Source organism: Fukomys damarensis, unplaced genomic scaffold (assembly GCF_012274545.1).
Source record: "Fukomys damarensis isolate Sample0158 unplaced genomic scaffold, DMR_v1.0_HiC HiC_scaffold_20, whole genome shotgun sequence".
NCBI classification, from domain to species: domain Eukaryota; kingdom Metazoa; phylum Chordata; class Mammalia; order Rodentia; family Bathyergidae; genus Fukomys; species Fukomys damarensis.
Window position 1 is genome coordinate 389,346 of NW_022900932.1, and position 13,498 is coordinate 402,843.

General features: G+C 49.0%; 1 protein-coding gene across 12 annotated transcripts in view; it reads left to right on the top strand.

Moving 5' to 3' along the window:
- Nucleotides 1–13,498, top strand: part of LOC104875717 (saoe class I histocompatibility antigen, A alpha chain) — a 31,694-nt gene that overhangs the window by 951 nt on the left and 17,245 nt on the right. For 4 of the 12 annotated variants that reach the window (XR_784149.3, XR_004518209.1, XM_033766349.1 and 1 more), the window contains exons 3-7: nt 89–364; nt 1,361–1,636; nt 1,755–1,877; nt 2,281–2,313; nt 2,455–2,501. Coding sequence is in view for 9 of the 12 variants with exons in the window: in XM_033766349.1 (XP_033622240.1) it covers nt 89–364; nt 1,361–1,636; nt 1,755–1,877; nt 2,281–2,313; nt 2,455–2,498 (752 nt within the window). In the remaining 3 variants the exon portion in view is untranslated. The other 8 variants (XR_784148.3, XM_010643417.3, XM_010643418.3 and 5 more) reach the window with 8 other exon arrangements.

Here is a 13,498-nt window from a genome sequence, read left to right on the forward strand (position 1 = left end):
GGGCGTGGCCAACGGCGGCTCTGGGCGGTGATAGTTGACCCCCGAGTTGGGACTTGGTGGGCGGGGCTGACTGCGGGGGTGTGGCCAGGCTCTCACACGCTCCAATGGACTTCCGGCTGCGAAATGGGGTCGAACGGCCACCTCCTCCGCGGGTATGCTCAGTTCGCCTACGACGGTGAGGATTACTTGTACCTGAACGAGGACCTGAACTCCTGGACCGCAATGGACACGGCTGCTCAGATCTCCAGGACCAAATCCGAGGCAGCAGGAGAGACGGAGGAGCAGAGGGCCTACGTGGAGGGGGAGTGCATGGAGTGGCTCGGCAGATACCTGGAGGCGGGGAAGGAGACGCTGCAGCGCTCAGGTACCCAGGCCACAGAGCAGTTCCGCCAGCCCTGGGCTGGGGTACCTCATCTACTGAAGAAGCAGAGTAGCAGTACTGACCTTTTTAGCACTCGAGACCGGTTTCGCGGAAGACAGTTTTTCCTTGGCTGGAGCTCAGAGGGTTTGGTCCCAGGATCAGATTCCCCTAAGGAGCGCAGCCTGGGCCGGTCTCAGGCGTGGGTCTGGAAAGGGTCCTGAATCTGAGACTGCTGCTCTGTGACAGCAGGCGGAGCGCAGCCCAGTGCCGGGGAAGCGGCTGTGGCTGCAGATGAATCTTCCGTCCTGCTGTTGGCCTGGTTCCTGAGAGACCCTGGCCATTCCCGGCCCATGGCCAGTTTTGGAGGCCCTGCAAGAGCAGGAAGGACTGGCTGTGTGGCTTAGTGGTAGAGCATTCGGCAGCATGTGCACAAGGCCATGGGTTCCATCCCTGTCACTACCCAAAAACAAAACAACGGCAGAAAACAGGATGGGGATCAGAACTTATAGCCCAGGGAGCAAGAGGCAGGAGTCCTTGGGTTTCCAGATCTTTTGCGGAGGAGTGGACTCAAAGGGCTGCCTGTTTTAAGGATCTCCAGGATGAGAGAGAAACCGTTATTCTCTGACACTGACACAGGCTTTGCAAAGCACAGAGAAAGAATTTCACTCTCAGTAACTTGTTCTCTGCTCTAAACTCACTGTCCTTGGAGGCCTGCCTCCAACATTCCTCATTCACTCAGCACCCAGATCAACACCTGAATCCCAGGCGCCCCACTCCCCACCCTCAGAGACCTGGAGCCTCTGACCTGGGCCGTCTCACTGATCCTGGACTTCCCAGGAACTGATACTCCCGATGTCCGAGTGCAGGCTGGTGTCTGGGTTTTGTGCACTGTTCCCCACCTCAGCTGTCCTGTCCATTCTCAGGATGACCATGAAGCACTGTTTTTGTGGCCCGAGGGAAGTAAGGGGAGGTTGTGAATGTTCCCTGTCTTCCCCTCAGAGCCCCCAGAGACTCACGTGACCCGCCACCCCGTCTCCAAGGAAGAGGTCACCCTGAGGTGCTGGGCCCTGGGCTTCTACCCGGCCGAGATCTCCCTGACCTGGCAGCGGGGTGGGCAGGACCTGACCCAGGACACAGAGCTGGTGGAGACCAGGCCTGCAGGGGATGGAACCTTCCAGAAGTGGGCGGCTGTGGCGGTGCCTTCGGGAGAGGAGCAGCATTACATGTGCCGTGTGCAGCATGAGGGGCTGCCCGAGCCCCGCACCCTGATGTGGGGTAAGGGGGACGGGAGCACAGGGCCTGCTGTCAGGGAAAGCTGGAGACTTCCTGTGGGTCCCGGGGGCTCAGGGCTGAGACCCGGCCATGGAGCCCATTCCTCTCCCGTCCCTTCCAGAGCGGCCTCTTCCTCCCACCATCTCCAGAGGAGTTGAAGTCGTCGTGGTCATTGCCGCCCTCCTCGGCGTCCTGGTCATTGTAGCTGCGGTGGCTGTTGTGATGTGGAGGAGAAAGAGGGCCGGTAAGGAGGGTGGGGTCTGCGTGCTCTGTTCAGACCCGGGGGAAGTGGGCCCACCTCGGGGTGGTGAACAGCACCCACTCACAGGTGCTGACCGGGCCGGGCCAGGACCCTTGCTCTGTTCTAAAGCACAGGGAACAGGAAGGACGGATTTGTCACCGGATGGGCGTGGTGATGGGGCCCCGAGTCCAGCAGTCAGGGGTCAGAGGGGAAGGTCCCTGCTGAGGACAGAGCTCCAGGAGGGCGGTCGGGGGAACATGTCCTTCCTCGGGCCTCCTGTCCTTCCCCGGGTCTGCGGCCCCCCTGCTGGAAACTTCCCCTGGTCCAGGACTAAAGAAACCCTCTAGGCTCTCAGGAATAGTTATTCCTTCTCCCTGGCCTTTCTCAGCATGTTTTCTTCTCACAGGTATAAAGAAAGGGAGCTACACTCAGGCTATCTGTAAGTATGAAGAAGTTTGACCGCTGAAACCCTTTGATATAGCTGACAAGAGCCCACAGAGGAGCTCACCTGCCTCGTAATGCCTCCTCCAGCCGTGTCTCCTGTGAGCTTTGACCGGGTCCTGTGTTTGTTCTGTTACAGACAGTGACAGTAGCTGCAGCTCTGACTCATCTCACATATCTTAAAGGGTAAGATTCCAGGGGCCTGCAGTGGGAGAGGGGGTGAGGGTGCACTCCTGGGTGAGGAGGAGTCTCTGGATTTGGATATTTTGACTCTGTGAGGGGTTGTTCAGAGTGTTAGGGTTTGGATACAAAATGTTCCCCAGAAGCGTTGTATTCAGAGGTGGGACTTTTAGGAAGTGACTGGATCGTGGGATGCGTGCTCATCACTGGACGCGTCCACTGCTGAGTTCAGAGGTGAATGTGTGGTAAGAAGTGGAGCCCGGTCTGAAGGGGCTTCACTGCAGAAGTGACTTTCAGGGCGTCTCTCCCGCCCCGTCCCTGCCTTACTTGGCACTTGCTGGCTGCTGTAACGGGGGCAGCTTCCTCCCCAAACCCTCCAACATGCCATCTCTGTCCTGGAGCCAGCTGACCAAGGACTGTGCTGTGGTTTAGATCTAGGTGCCCCGCCCCCCACCAAAAGCCTCATGTGCTCATAGGTGGGGCTTTTGGGGGTGACTGAATCAGGGGTGTGTGGTGCTGGATCGTGGGTTGCGGTATTGGATTCGTCGTCCAGTGATTGTTTCAGTGTAGTTCTCGGTGTGGGTGATGGATTTAATGAAGGGGAAAGGCCCATCCTGTGTGCAGGTGGGAGATTGAATAAAAAGACAAAGATGAAGGAGGGCCCCTTCTTTCTGCCGTGCCGTGAACCGTTCGTTCTCTGTCGTGCCCCCTTGCCGTGCTGCCCTCCTTGGAGCAGTATATTCAGTCCTCTGTGCACTACGAGCTAAAACGGCTCCCTGCACTCTGTCCCTCTCCTTCCTATCCGCTGTGAGGTAAGCGACTTCCCGCGCCCCAGGCCTCTCCACCGTGCTGCCCAGCCATGGAGGACTCAAATCCCTAAAATGTAAACCAAAATAGTTTTCTCCTCTCAGTTGCAGGCGTCAGCTGTTTTGGTCCAGCGATGAGGGAAGTGAGTAGACAGTCATTACTTAGGGTGACTGATTGGAATTTGTTTGTGATTTTTTATTATTTAGGCTGCCAGACTCCAGTGATCATGTAGATGGAACTAGTGACGAATATGCTAGACTCCTTTCATTAGAATCCGTTAGCTGGAACTTGTAAAGGGAGTGCCGAACTGCTAAATGACAACCGGACTTCTATCAGAGGCCCCTTAGATAATTCTCTGGAGAGGGGCCCTGGCTGCAGTCTCACCCACACTGACCCTTCTCGGCTCAAAGCAGTTAGAGAGAAACTACACCTGCTCCTCCCAGTCCCAGTTAGGAATACTGCTTCAGAAGGTGGAACATTGTAGGCAGCTAAGTTAACTAGATATATTACAGGCAGTTCGTCAGGCCTGGAGGGAGTCGTTACAGAAGACAGTTGAGGCCCACGTACTAAAGGTCAGCACTGAAACAAGGAGAAACTATTCCACCCACATACTTCCCATGGGGACGGATGGCGGTGACTGATACTCTAACCAGACATTGGTCACCTTCGGTGGGTGATATCGGCAGAATATGTGTAACTCCCCACCCTGCTAGATATCCAGAGCTCCAGTGCATGTTCTCTAAAATTGAAGAATGAATTCTAGGAGCAACAGAGGTTAAGAGTAGGAAGAATTTAGTGAGAAAACAGTAGTGTCTGTCTAAGAAGGACGACTGAAGAGTGGGTTGCCTACTGACCCTGCTTCTCAGAGGTGTTTCATCCTCATTTCCCCTACGCACCCCATACTAGGGATCAAACTCAGGACCTTGCATTTGCAAGGCAGGCATGGTGCCACTGAGCTAAATTCCCAGCCCTCTCAGAGGTGTTTTATAGGACAAAGACACGAGGTAAGATGGGTTCAAGGTGGGACAAAACTATGGTCAACTAGTAAGATTAAAAGTACAGTTGCTCAGGTAATATTAATCCAGTGAGAAATCACAAGGTGGGCAAAACTGTGATCAATAATATTACAAGTACAGTTGCTTAGGTAATATTGATTAGATGGGGATCCAATGGGGAAGTAAGTCATGTAGCAAACATACAAGGATTTTTGGTCAGGGGTCTTTCCTGGAAGAGGTAGGTAAGATCTTCCCCATCTGGGTAATTGATACCTATTTAGAATATTAATTACTGCTATTTATCCTTAGGGGAATTACTCAGGTGCTTCTTTCACAATGCTGTTGGTGAATATGTCTTCATTGTCCTCCATGTTGGCTTCTCACAGGCTGGCCCTGCCTACTGCCTACAAGATGCCTACTGCCTACAACATACCTACTCAGCTTACTTATCTACAGTTTTCCCCACTCCGAAGTACCCTTGACTGCTGTGAGGGAAATAGGGATAAAGACCATTCTGGCTACTTCCAGCTGAAGAGGGTCATAGTTGCAATCTCCAGTCAGAGTTATACACAGACGTCTGACTAAAGGCCCTAGACAGGTGCCAGGCATTTCCATCTTGGGTAGGTGCATATCTTGGAGTCTGGAGGAGACAAAGCCAAAGAAACCGTTAAGAATACATGGACCAAATAATAAGGTCAGCAGGATTGCTATGAACACAGCCAACAAGTTTTCTACTGGGAGGAACCAGTAACAGCCTCCCACAAAGAGGATAAAGAGAAGGTCCAAGGGACTTCAGAATCTGACATAGAAGTCATATTGTAGTTTAACAGCTATGAACTGTTTACGAGGTCTATCAGGTAGATCCCGGCAAAAGAAGTCTAGCACATTTGTCATTGGTTCCATTTGTATGACTGCTTGGCGTTTGACAGCCTCTGGGCAAGAATAAAAAAGTCTTCAAGAAATGAGAGCACGTGTAATCTAAGCGTGAGCGCTAGACTGGAAGGACAAGTTGGGGAGAGAGTCACACTTAGACACTGAAACAGGGAGTGATTATAACCTGCTGGCTCTTAGTCTGATACTTTGTCGTAAGTCTCTCTAGTTTTAGCTATAATAAGGTAGAGACAATTTGAAGAACAGTTTCAGCTAAAAATTTTTAAAACTCAGTTGCACTCTTACATATTTTACTTTAGTTTTTTCCTAATGATCTATAACTGTGGTCAGTGTAGCTGGAAACTGCCAGAAGGGGTCAGTTATTGGAGCCCCTTTTTATGTCTAGCTTTATGACAGTGGCATTATTTTATACCTCTTTTGTTTATTTTCTGTTGAGTGTTTTAAGTCCAAGTTAAAGTGAGACCTGTGTTGATCAAAATCAACCTCTTGCTGTCTGTCAGGGTTAGTTAAGTCTCAGGCATTTTGGAACCACGCACAGACCCTCCGAACTCCTCTGTCAGGCCAGCTGTCAGGATGGGTCACGGCCTTGCTTGACCACGTTGCTTTCAGTGAAAGCGTGGGAGGCGTTTCCCCCTTGGGACGCTCCTTTGGTACACGGTGCATTTGTCCACTGGTGTCCAGTAGTCTCCCAGCTCAGGAGGTTGGGTGACTTGCCAAAGATATAGAATACTGTAAAAAATGTTTCTTCACATCCTCAATTCTTTGACCTTGAAGGACCAGGGCCAAAATATTGGTCGTCCTCTTAGCCCAGTTACCTTTCCAGTTTTGGTCTCCAAACTTTAGTTGTTGAGATCTCATGTTACCAGGTGCCTGGAGCAACAGGACTGAGAAACCTGGACTGAAACTCAGCAGCCATTTGGAAAAATGACAGACCCCACTCTGTCCGTGCCACCCATTCTCCCTGCCAGCTGCTTTCCTGACAAGCCGGCAGAGACAGATCTCTACCTGAGGCAAAGCCCATCGGTGGTTATCCGCCACCTGCTAGACTGCTGGTGGCACCTTCAGGGGCACATGAGCTGCAGGTTTCTGGGTGTAGCAAACAAGTTGTGTTCCCTCCTCTGCTTCCAGGCTGCTGTGAACTACACATCTTTGCTCTGCCATGCCCTTCTGCACTAGTATTTCTGCCTTGAAGCCAGTTGACCATGGACTGAATCCCTGAAGCCATGAGTAAAATTAAACTTTTCTGTGATAGTTAACTGATTGTGTCAATTAGAGTAACAAATGCCCAATCAGGGAAGGGGATTTAGCTCCGTGGTCCCTGGTACCAAAAAAAAAACCAAAAAGGAATGTCCAACAAAATTGTATCAGGATAGTTCTGGATGGGGCTGAAAGGATGTTCTGAGGACAGGAAACCTGCCTTGGGTGTGAGTGGCACCAACCAATAGGCTTGAGTGGGATAAAAGGGAGTCATGGAAGGAAGGCTCGCTTCTGTTTTTTTGGAAGCGCTCCAGTCTTCACCTTCACCTTGGACATCATCTCCTGACTTCCAGCACAAACTCTTTAGCCTTCCACTGCAGACCCTTTGGCCACCTGATACGGACTCACAGTGAGCTCCAGGCCTTCAGCCTTTGACTGGATCCTCCAGATCTCCAGTGTGCAGAAAGCCCTTCTGTGCTCTTCCACAGCTGACTGCAGGCAGCTGTTGTAAGCCTGCCTTGTAAATCCTTATACACAGAGTCTGCAAGAAAAATGTATACACACTTCAGGAAAAGAAAAATCATTTTTGGGTTTTGTTTTTGTTTTTTTTTGTACTGGGGATCGAACTCCGGCCCTTGCATGTGCAAGGCAGGCGGCAAAACCACTGAGCTAAATCCCCAGCCCGTATTATTATTTTTTTAGCAGATGGTGTTGCTCTCATATGGTGGACCCTAGAGGATGTTGTATAAAGTAGAAAATGCCCTACACTGCTGGCCTTTAGAGAAGAAATCGAAAATGCATGTGCAGCAATCTCCATGACCAAGGTTACCCAAGCAGCAGTTTGCCATATTAATAAATGTCTGGAGGGGCTGGGGATTTCACTCAGTGGTTCTGCCTCCTGCCTCGCAAGTACAAGGATCCGAGTTCAATCCCCCTACCCCCCAAATAAATAAATATATATATAAATAATTTTAAAAATAAAAATAAATGTCTGGAAGCCAATGGCCACCACTTTGAGCACGTCTTGTAATTGTAGAAGCCAAAGGAAACTTGTATTAATCTCATGATATTTTAATGCATTTAGTATTAAAACATTTATACAAGTTTTTCGTTCCCTGAAGCATGAACACATTTTTTGGTAGACTCCATATTTGTATATCTTACATTAAGTCTGTTTCTCTAGTGGAAAAAAGAGTAAGTTTGGCTGTTGAGCACCCAGAAGAGAAGTTGAGTGACATCAGTATTTCAGTAGGAGCAGTGAGCTTAACTATTAGAATTTTGTCTGGACATTAAGCACTTTTGAGATATAAACCACACTTAGAGCTGGGGATTTAGTTCAGTGGTTCTTCTGTCTGCCTTGCAGGCTCAAGGACCCAAGTTCGATTCCTGGCACCAAAAAAAAAAAGCACACTTAGAGGGCTGTTATTTCTTACCAACCGTGGTTGTTTTAATAGTTGAATCCCTGCAGAATGTTAACAGACAACCGTTATGCATTATATAGAGGAACTTAAGAGCCACACATAGTGTTTTAGCCTGACAGTCATGGTGACGGTATCTCTGTAACACTTATATGTCCATCTTAGTATGAAATAGTCTTTTCTTTCAATTTCTATTGAGCAAAGGAAACTAACCCTTCGTCATTTGTTGTGTTTATTTTATTGGTACATTTTGGGTATACAATATAATGACATTCACCATTGGGAATTTGTACCTTTTCATAACCTCTTTGGTTCTTATATTTTTCCCCATTCCCTGCCCTCCCTTCAACCCCTCCGCCCCTCCCTATTTACAAAGACTTTGTTTCCATTTTTTCATTTTCACACATTAATTCCATACCCTCCAATTTCCCCTTCCCCTTTGCCCTTTTATTCCTATTTCAAATTATCTATTACACATTTTGATCCTATTTATACTTTCAGTTTCTCACACCAGAGAAATTATTTGGTATTTACACGTGTGTGTCACCTCCATCTGATCACAAGATATTACATGACATAAATAAAACTCATTTAATTTGTTATTCTTTTTTAGAATGCCATCTAAAGAAAACATGCATATTGGCCTATAAATGTACCTTAGAAGTTCATAACGTCTAGCGTCTAATTTTAGTGTGTGACATTGTTTGAACTGTTGGACATCTAAGCATTCCCTAAGTGTGGTGACACATATAACACACACATCACATAAGTTTTTAAGAAAACTATTTGACTGCTTAATCCCATGACTGCTTGACATATACCTCTTATCACAAGTAGCTAGAGTTCAAGAAAAAGGCAGACAGATGCCAGAGTAAAAAAGATTATTACCATAAACTATTTTAGAAGATTTGTACACCAGGAAGACATGAATTTATTTGGCATACCATGAAATAATGAGTATTACAGTTCTATGAAACCCTTTGTTCCTTAATTTAGTTTTGTACCAAGAGCATTTTTAATAAAACCTTACTGTTTTCCCACAGAAAGCTTAGCCATTTGACCATGACCAGTGTATACATATCACAATAATATGTCTAGCAATGTATTTCCCATAAGGCTATGGAAATTATTGGAGTTCCCTTTGTCAACAAAGTCTGGAATAAATTTTTCCAGGCAGCCACTCTTTTATTTACCAAGGGAAGTCCTGTCTAGTAGTTTTTCTAAGCTCAAGGCTCTGTAATTATCTTAAATGTTTAGATGACCTATGAGAGCCAGGTCATAATAATTAACACATTCTTTTTGAACAGTGAGAGATTCCTGAGTTATTATACACAGACAACAACATGTACTATCATGTCTTTAATGACATTTATCTATAAGCCAACTTAAATTACAGGCAAATATCTTTTTAAAAATCCAAAAAGGCAAAAAGAACAAAAATTGAGCTCAAACAAAATATATACGTGTTGTAACAAATCAAACAGGCAAACACCCACAGATAAGACAACTTGTTTATAAGCCAGAGTGCACTCAGATGTATTTGGCCAAGTTGAATTATAATAACCCTTTTTAATTTTTAGGTCTGTGACTATGAATAAGACTAGTCAGAACTTTTGTAGGTCAATTAACAGAGATCTCTTTTAATAAGAATTGAAAGGAATACAAACTTTTTACACCTGTGAAAGCAAAGACAGTTTCAAGATGGGCCCTAAGCTGATAGTTTATCTGACGAATATCCAGCTAAACAGGCATCTCATTGTTGCTTTTGTAGCACAGTTGTTTCATAGCTGCATGTAACTGTTCCCTCTAAAGGGACAGACCATTGATTCTAATTTCACCTATCTCCAGGGGGTGCACTCAGGCTGGGTTTGGGTGTCAGAGGACACTAGGTGACACTTTGGAGCTAAGAATGAATTCCAAACAGTGAGGGAAGAAGGCCTCTACTCATTTTGACTCTGGGGTAGGCAGGTCAGACACAGGAGCAGAAAAATACTAAATTGCTCTTTCTCAGTATGTGAGGCTGGAACATTGTAAAGACATTGTAAAGTGAGTGAGAGGTTTAGATATGAAGTCTCCTGACTGAAAGGAGAGAAACAGACTGGCACCCCGGTGAGTCTCTACTTGATTTGCAGATCCCCAACGCATCCCCGCAGACTCACTCCAGTGCAGGTGGCTGCCCTCTGGAGGAAGCCGGAAGATCATCTGCAGGACTAGCCACCTTTCACTGGCTCATCAGCCTTATCTTCCCCAGGATACTCCTGTTCCTACTCACCCAGGTATTTTCAAAGCACAAGTTAACTTTAAAAGAAACAAAGGGAAAGAAGGTGTCCCTGTCTATCCCTCTTGTTCTGTGCCCAAGTTAAGGCGTCCCTTAGAGTTCACTCTGTCCAGTGTCAGCGGAGGCGGCAGACTAGAGGTGCAAGAAAGTGGCCAGAGCAGGTTAGCTGCTCTTGCCATGCACCTGAACCCCCTTCCTTGTGACCCTGTCACCCTACTTAGCTACAGACTTTCCTTTTTTAGTGCCTCAGTTAACATATCTTTGGGAATAGTGCCTCGCCTAGCAAGATGTTCTGGAAAATCCTGATGAGAGAGGAGAGGCAGTCCCTGCATCATTCTTTTTATTTTTTTATTTTTTTATTTTTTTTGAGACAAGAGTCTCACTGTGTAGTTGAGACTGACCTGGAACTCACTATGTAGCCCAGGCTGGTCTTGAACTTCACAGCGATCCTCCTGCCTCAGCCTCCTGAGTGCTGGGATTAGAGGCATGCGCCACCACGCCCGGCTTCCTACATCATTCTTGAAGGAAGTAAGAGGAGTTAATCTCCAATTCTGCCTGATGACTGAAAGATAAATTTGGAACAAAACTTGTATATTTATTCTTTGAGAGTTTTAGGATTAAAGCTAGACCAGTTTGTTTTTTGCTTTGTTTTGTTTTGTTTTAATATGGCCCAGAGATAAGTGAAGGTCAGCTTTACTCTGGAAGGGTTCCAGGGAGGGGAAACTCACCGTTCTGGAAACTTTGTCTTGACATCCAGCAGCCACAGAGGAGGGAAATGCCTTGATGCAAATACTGTTGAGAACTGTTATTTCTCGGGGGCAGGGCAGTGAAGGGACAGAAGAGTGTCTTTAAGTATGGCACAAGAAAGCAGAACATGTCTCTAGAGACGAAAGCTGTGATTGACTCCAACTGCACCGCCAAGCAGAAAATTAAAGCAATAACCAAAGAGTCTGAGTGGGTGCTCTTTCTCCTCTTGAAAGAGAGTAAGAATGAAAGCGTTCTTATTGTATTGTTTAGGGCTTACCTTTTGAAAAATAAATTATTCTGAATCTATACTTATTTATTACTTAAATACCCTACAGGCTATTGAGCAGCTCCCCAATATTGTATAAACATTCACAAAGCAATGTCTCACTGTTATTAACGTATAAACTGAAATGGCGTCCTGTAAGAAGGCTCAGAATTGGGGCACTTCAGAGTGCTTGTTTGAGCTTCTGGAATGTGTCTGGGAATGAGGTTCCCAGGTTAAAATATGGATATCTGCCTTTTGGATTTCTCTATAGGCTGATATAGGGTCACACAATCTCACTTATATATCCTGTTATCCAAAGGTGACAAAAGCCTATAATTTCTAGGAATCTCCTTAGCTGTTTTAAAGTCTTGGACCATGGAAAGGAAACAATTGGTTTAATTCTCTCTCAGGTTCCCTTAGATATAATGAGGCCTAAATGTTTTACCTCAAGGCTGAAAAGTTGTGCCTGAGATCTAGAAACCTTATAACCCCTGCCAGGAAATTCAGCAGAGCATGGTGCCTTGGCTAGAGAGCTCTTCTGAGGGGCCGTGACAGTATACCATTACATACTGCAAGACCGTGACTTGGGAAAAACTGTAGTAGTTTCTTTTATCAAATCAGGAGCTGGGGGGCCGAGATTTAACTCAGTGGCACCGTGCCTGCCTCACAAGCACAAGGTCCTGAGTTCGATCCCCAGTACCACAAAAAGAAAGAATATACGCCTGAAAATGTCCGAAGTAATGGGGACTGTCTCTAAAACCCTGAGATAAGATAGTCCAGGTCAGTTGTTGAGACTGATGGGTGTCAGGGTCTGTCCAGGGCAAAGAGGGGTTGTGAGGAGGGAATGGTGAAAAGCATCCTTTAAATCCAGGACAGAATACTGAGCGTGGACGGAGCAGAGGACAGAAGCGTGCGTGCGGGTGGGACCATCTGGTTAACGGCAGCGTGGAGGTCCTGTGCTAGTCCGCAGGAGGACGGGGTGTCTAAGGCATTGATTCTAACTCTCTCAGGCACTGACGGGAACGGAGTACTGATGCTGTGCCGGGCAGGGGTGGCCCAGTTCTAGCGGAATGAGGAGAGGCGCCTGGAAAGTGTCCGAGAGCGGGGAGGCGTTCCATATCCGAGGATCGAGGCCGGAGGAAACCGGGCCGGGAACCCGCCGAGGACGCAGCGACCAGCGCTGTGAGAAAGGCGTGCACGCCCGCGACGGCCGAAGTGGCAGACGGTTCTGCTCGAACGTCTCATCCGAGGAGAGGGACAGGGCAGGTGGGGACAGCACGAGAACAGACTGCCGAGCTGACTGACACCACGTCGCCGAGGGGTTTTTACGCCGTCGATCCCCACCCTCGGGATGGCCCCAGGTTGACTGGAAACGGGTGGACCTGGGCTGGGGATTTAGCTCAGCGGTGCCGCCGCCTGCTTCGAAAGCACAAGGTCCCGAGTTCGATCCCGGTCCCCGGTCCTTGCCCTCCAGCAAAGGCTTCCCGAAGCTCGGTGCCTGAGCTGGTCCGCGGGGCCTGGTGAGCCCCGGGGCTGACCCCAGCAGAGGCCTGGGACCTCCAGTGTGGCCCTGCCGGGCGACCTGGGCTGGGGATTTAGCTCAGCGGTGCCGCCGCCTGCTTCGAAAGCACAAGGTCCCGAGTTCGATCCCGGTCCCCGGTCCTTGCCCTCCAGCAAAGGCTTCCCGAAGCTCGGTGCCTGAGCTGGTCCGCGGGGCCTGGTGAGCCCCGGGGCTGACCCCAGCAGAGGCCTGGGACCTCCAGTGTGGCCCTGCCGGGCGCGACGCGTCACACGAAAGCAAAAGTGCATTTTATCACAAGGTCTAATCAGGAAGCGCTAAGAAAATTGCGTACAAATATGACAGAGAGAAGTGGCGGCGCCCCAGCCCGAGCACAGGCGGGGCGTCCCGAGAGGGCAGCTGGGCGGGCCTGGGAGGGCAGAAAGAAGCAGGAGGCGGAGGCCGGGAAGGAAGCGCCTGGGCGGCCTCGCACGGCCTGGGGGCGCTGGGCCTGGGGGCGCAGGCGGCACCAGAGGCCTGGCAGGGAGGAGGCTCGGGAAAGGGCGAAAGGCCCCAAAATGGGGCTCTTCCTTTCTCTCCTCCTGGGACTTCGGCCCCAAAGGCGACAATCGGCCTGGAGGGACGCGGCCACCAGCCCCAAACAAGGAAAAGGCAGAAGGCTTGGCAGGGCCGGCGCAGGGAGAGGTCAGCGCAGACGTTTGCGGCTGGGGCCATGCAGCGGTCAGGGCGGCCGGACTCCGTGCTGGGAGCCTCCTCCTGGGCCCACGTCCCAGACAGGCGGCTTTGTCAGGCGGAGACGGCACCTGCACCGGCTGACCGTTTTGTTGTGGTTTTGTGCGTCTTGTCAAACCGCAGCTTGGCATTGAAGAGCATATTCATCGGCCGC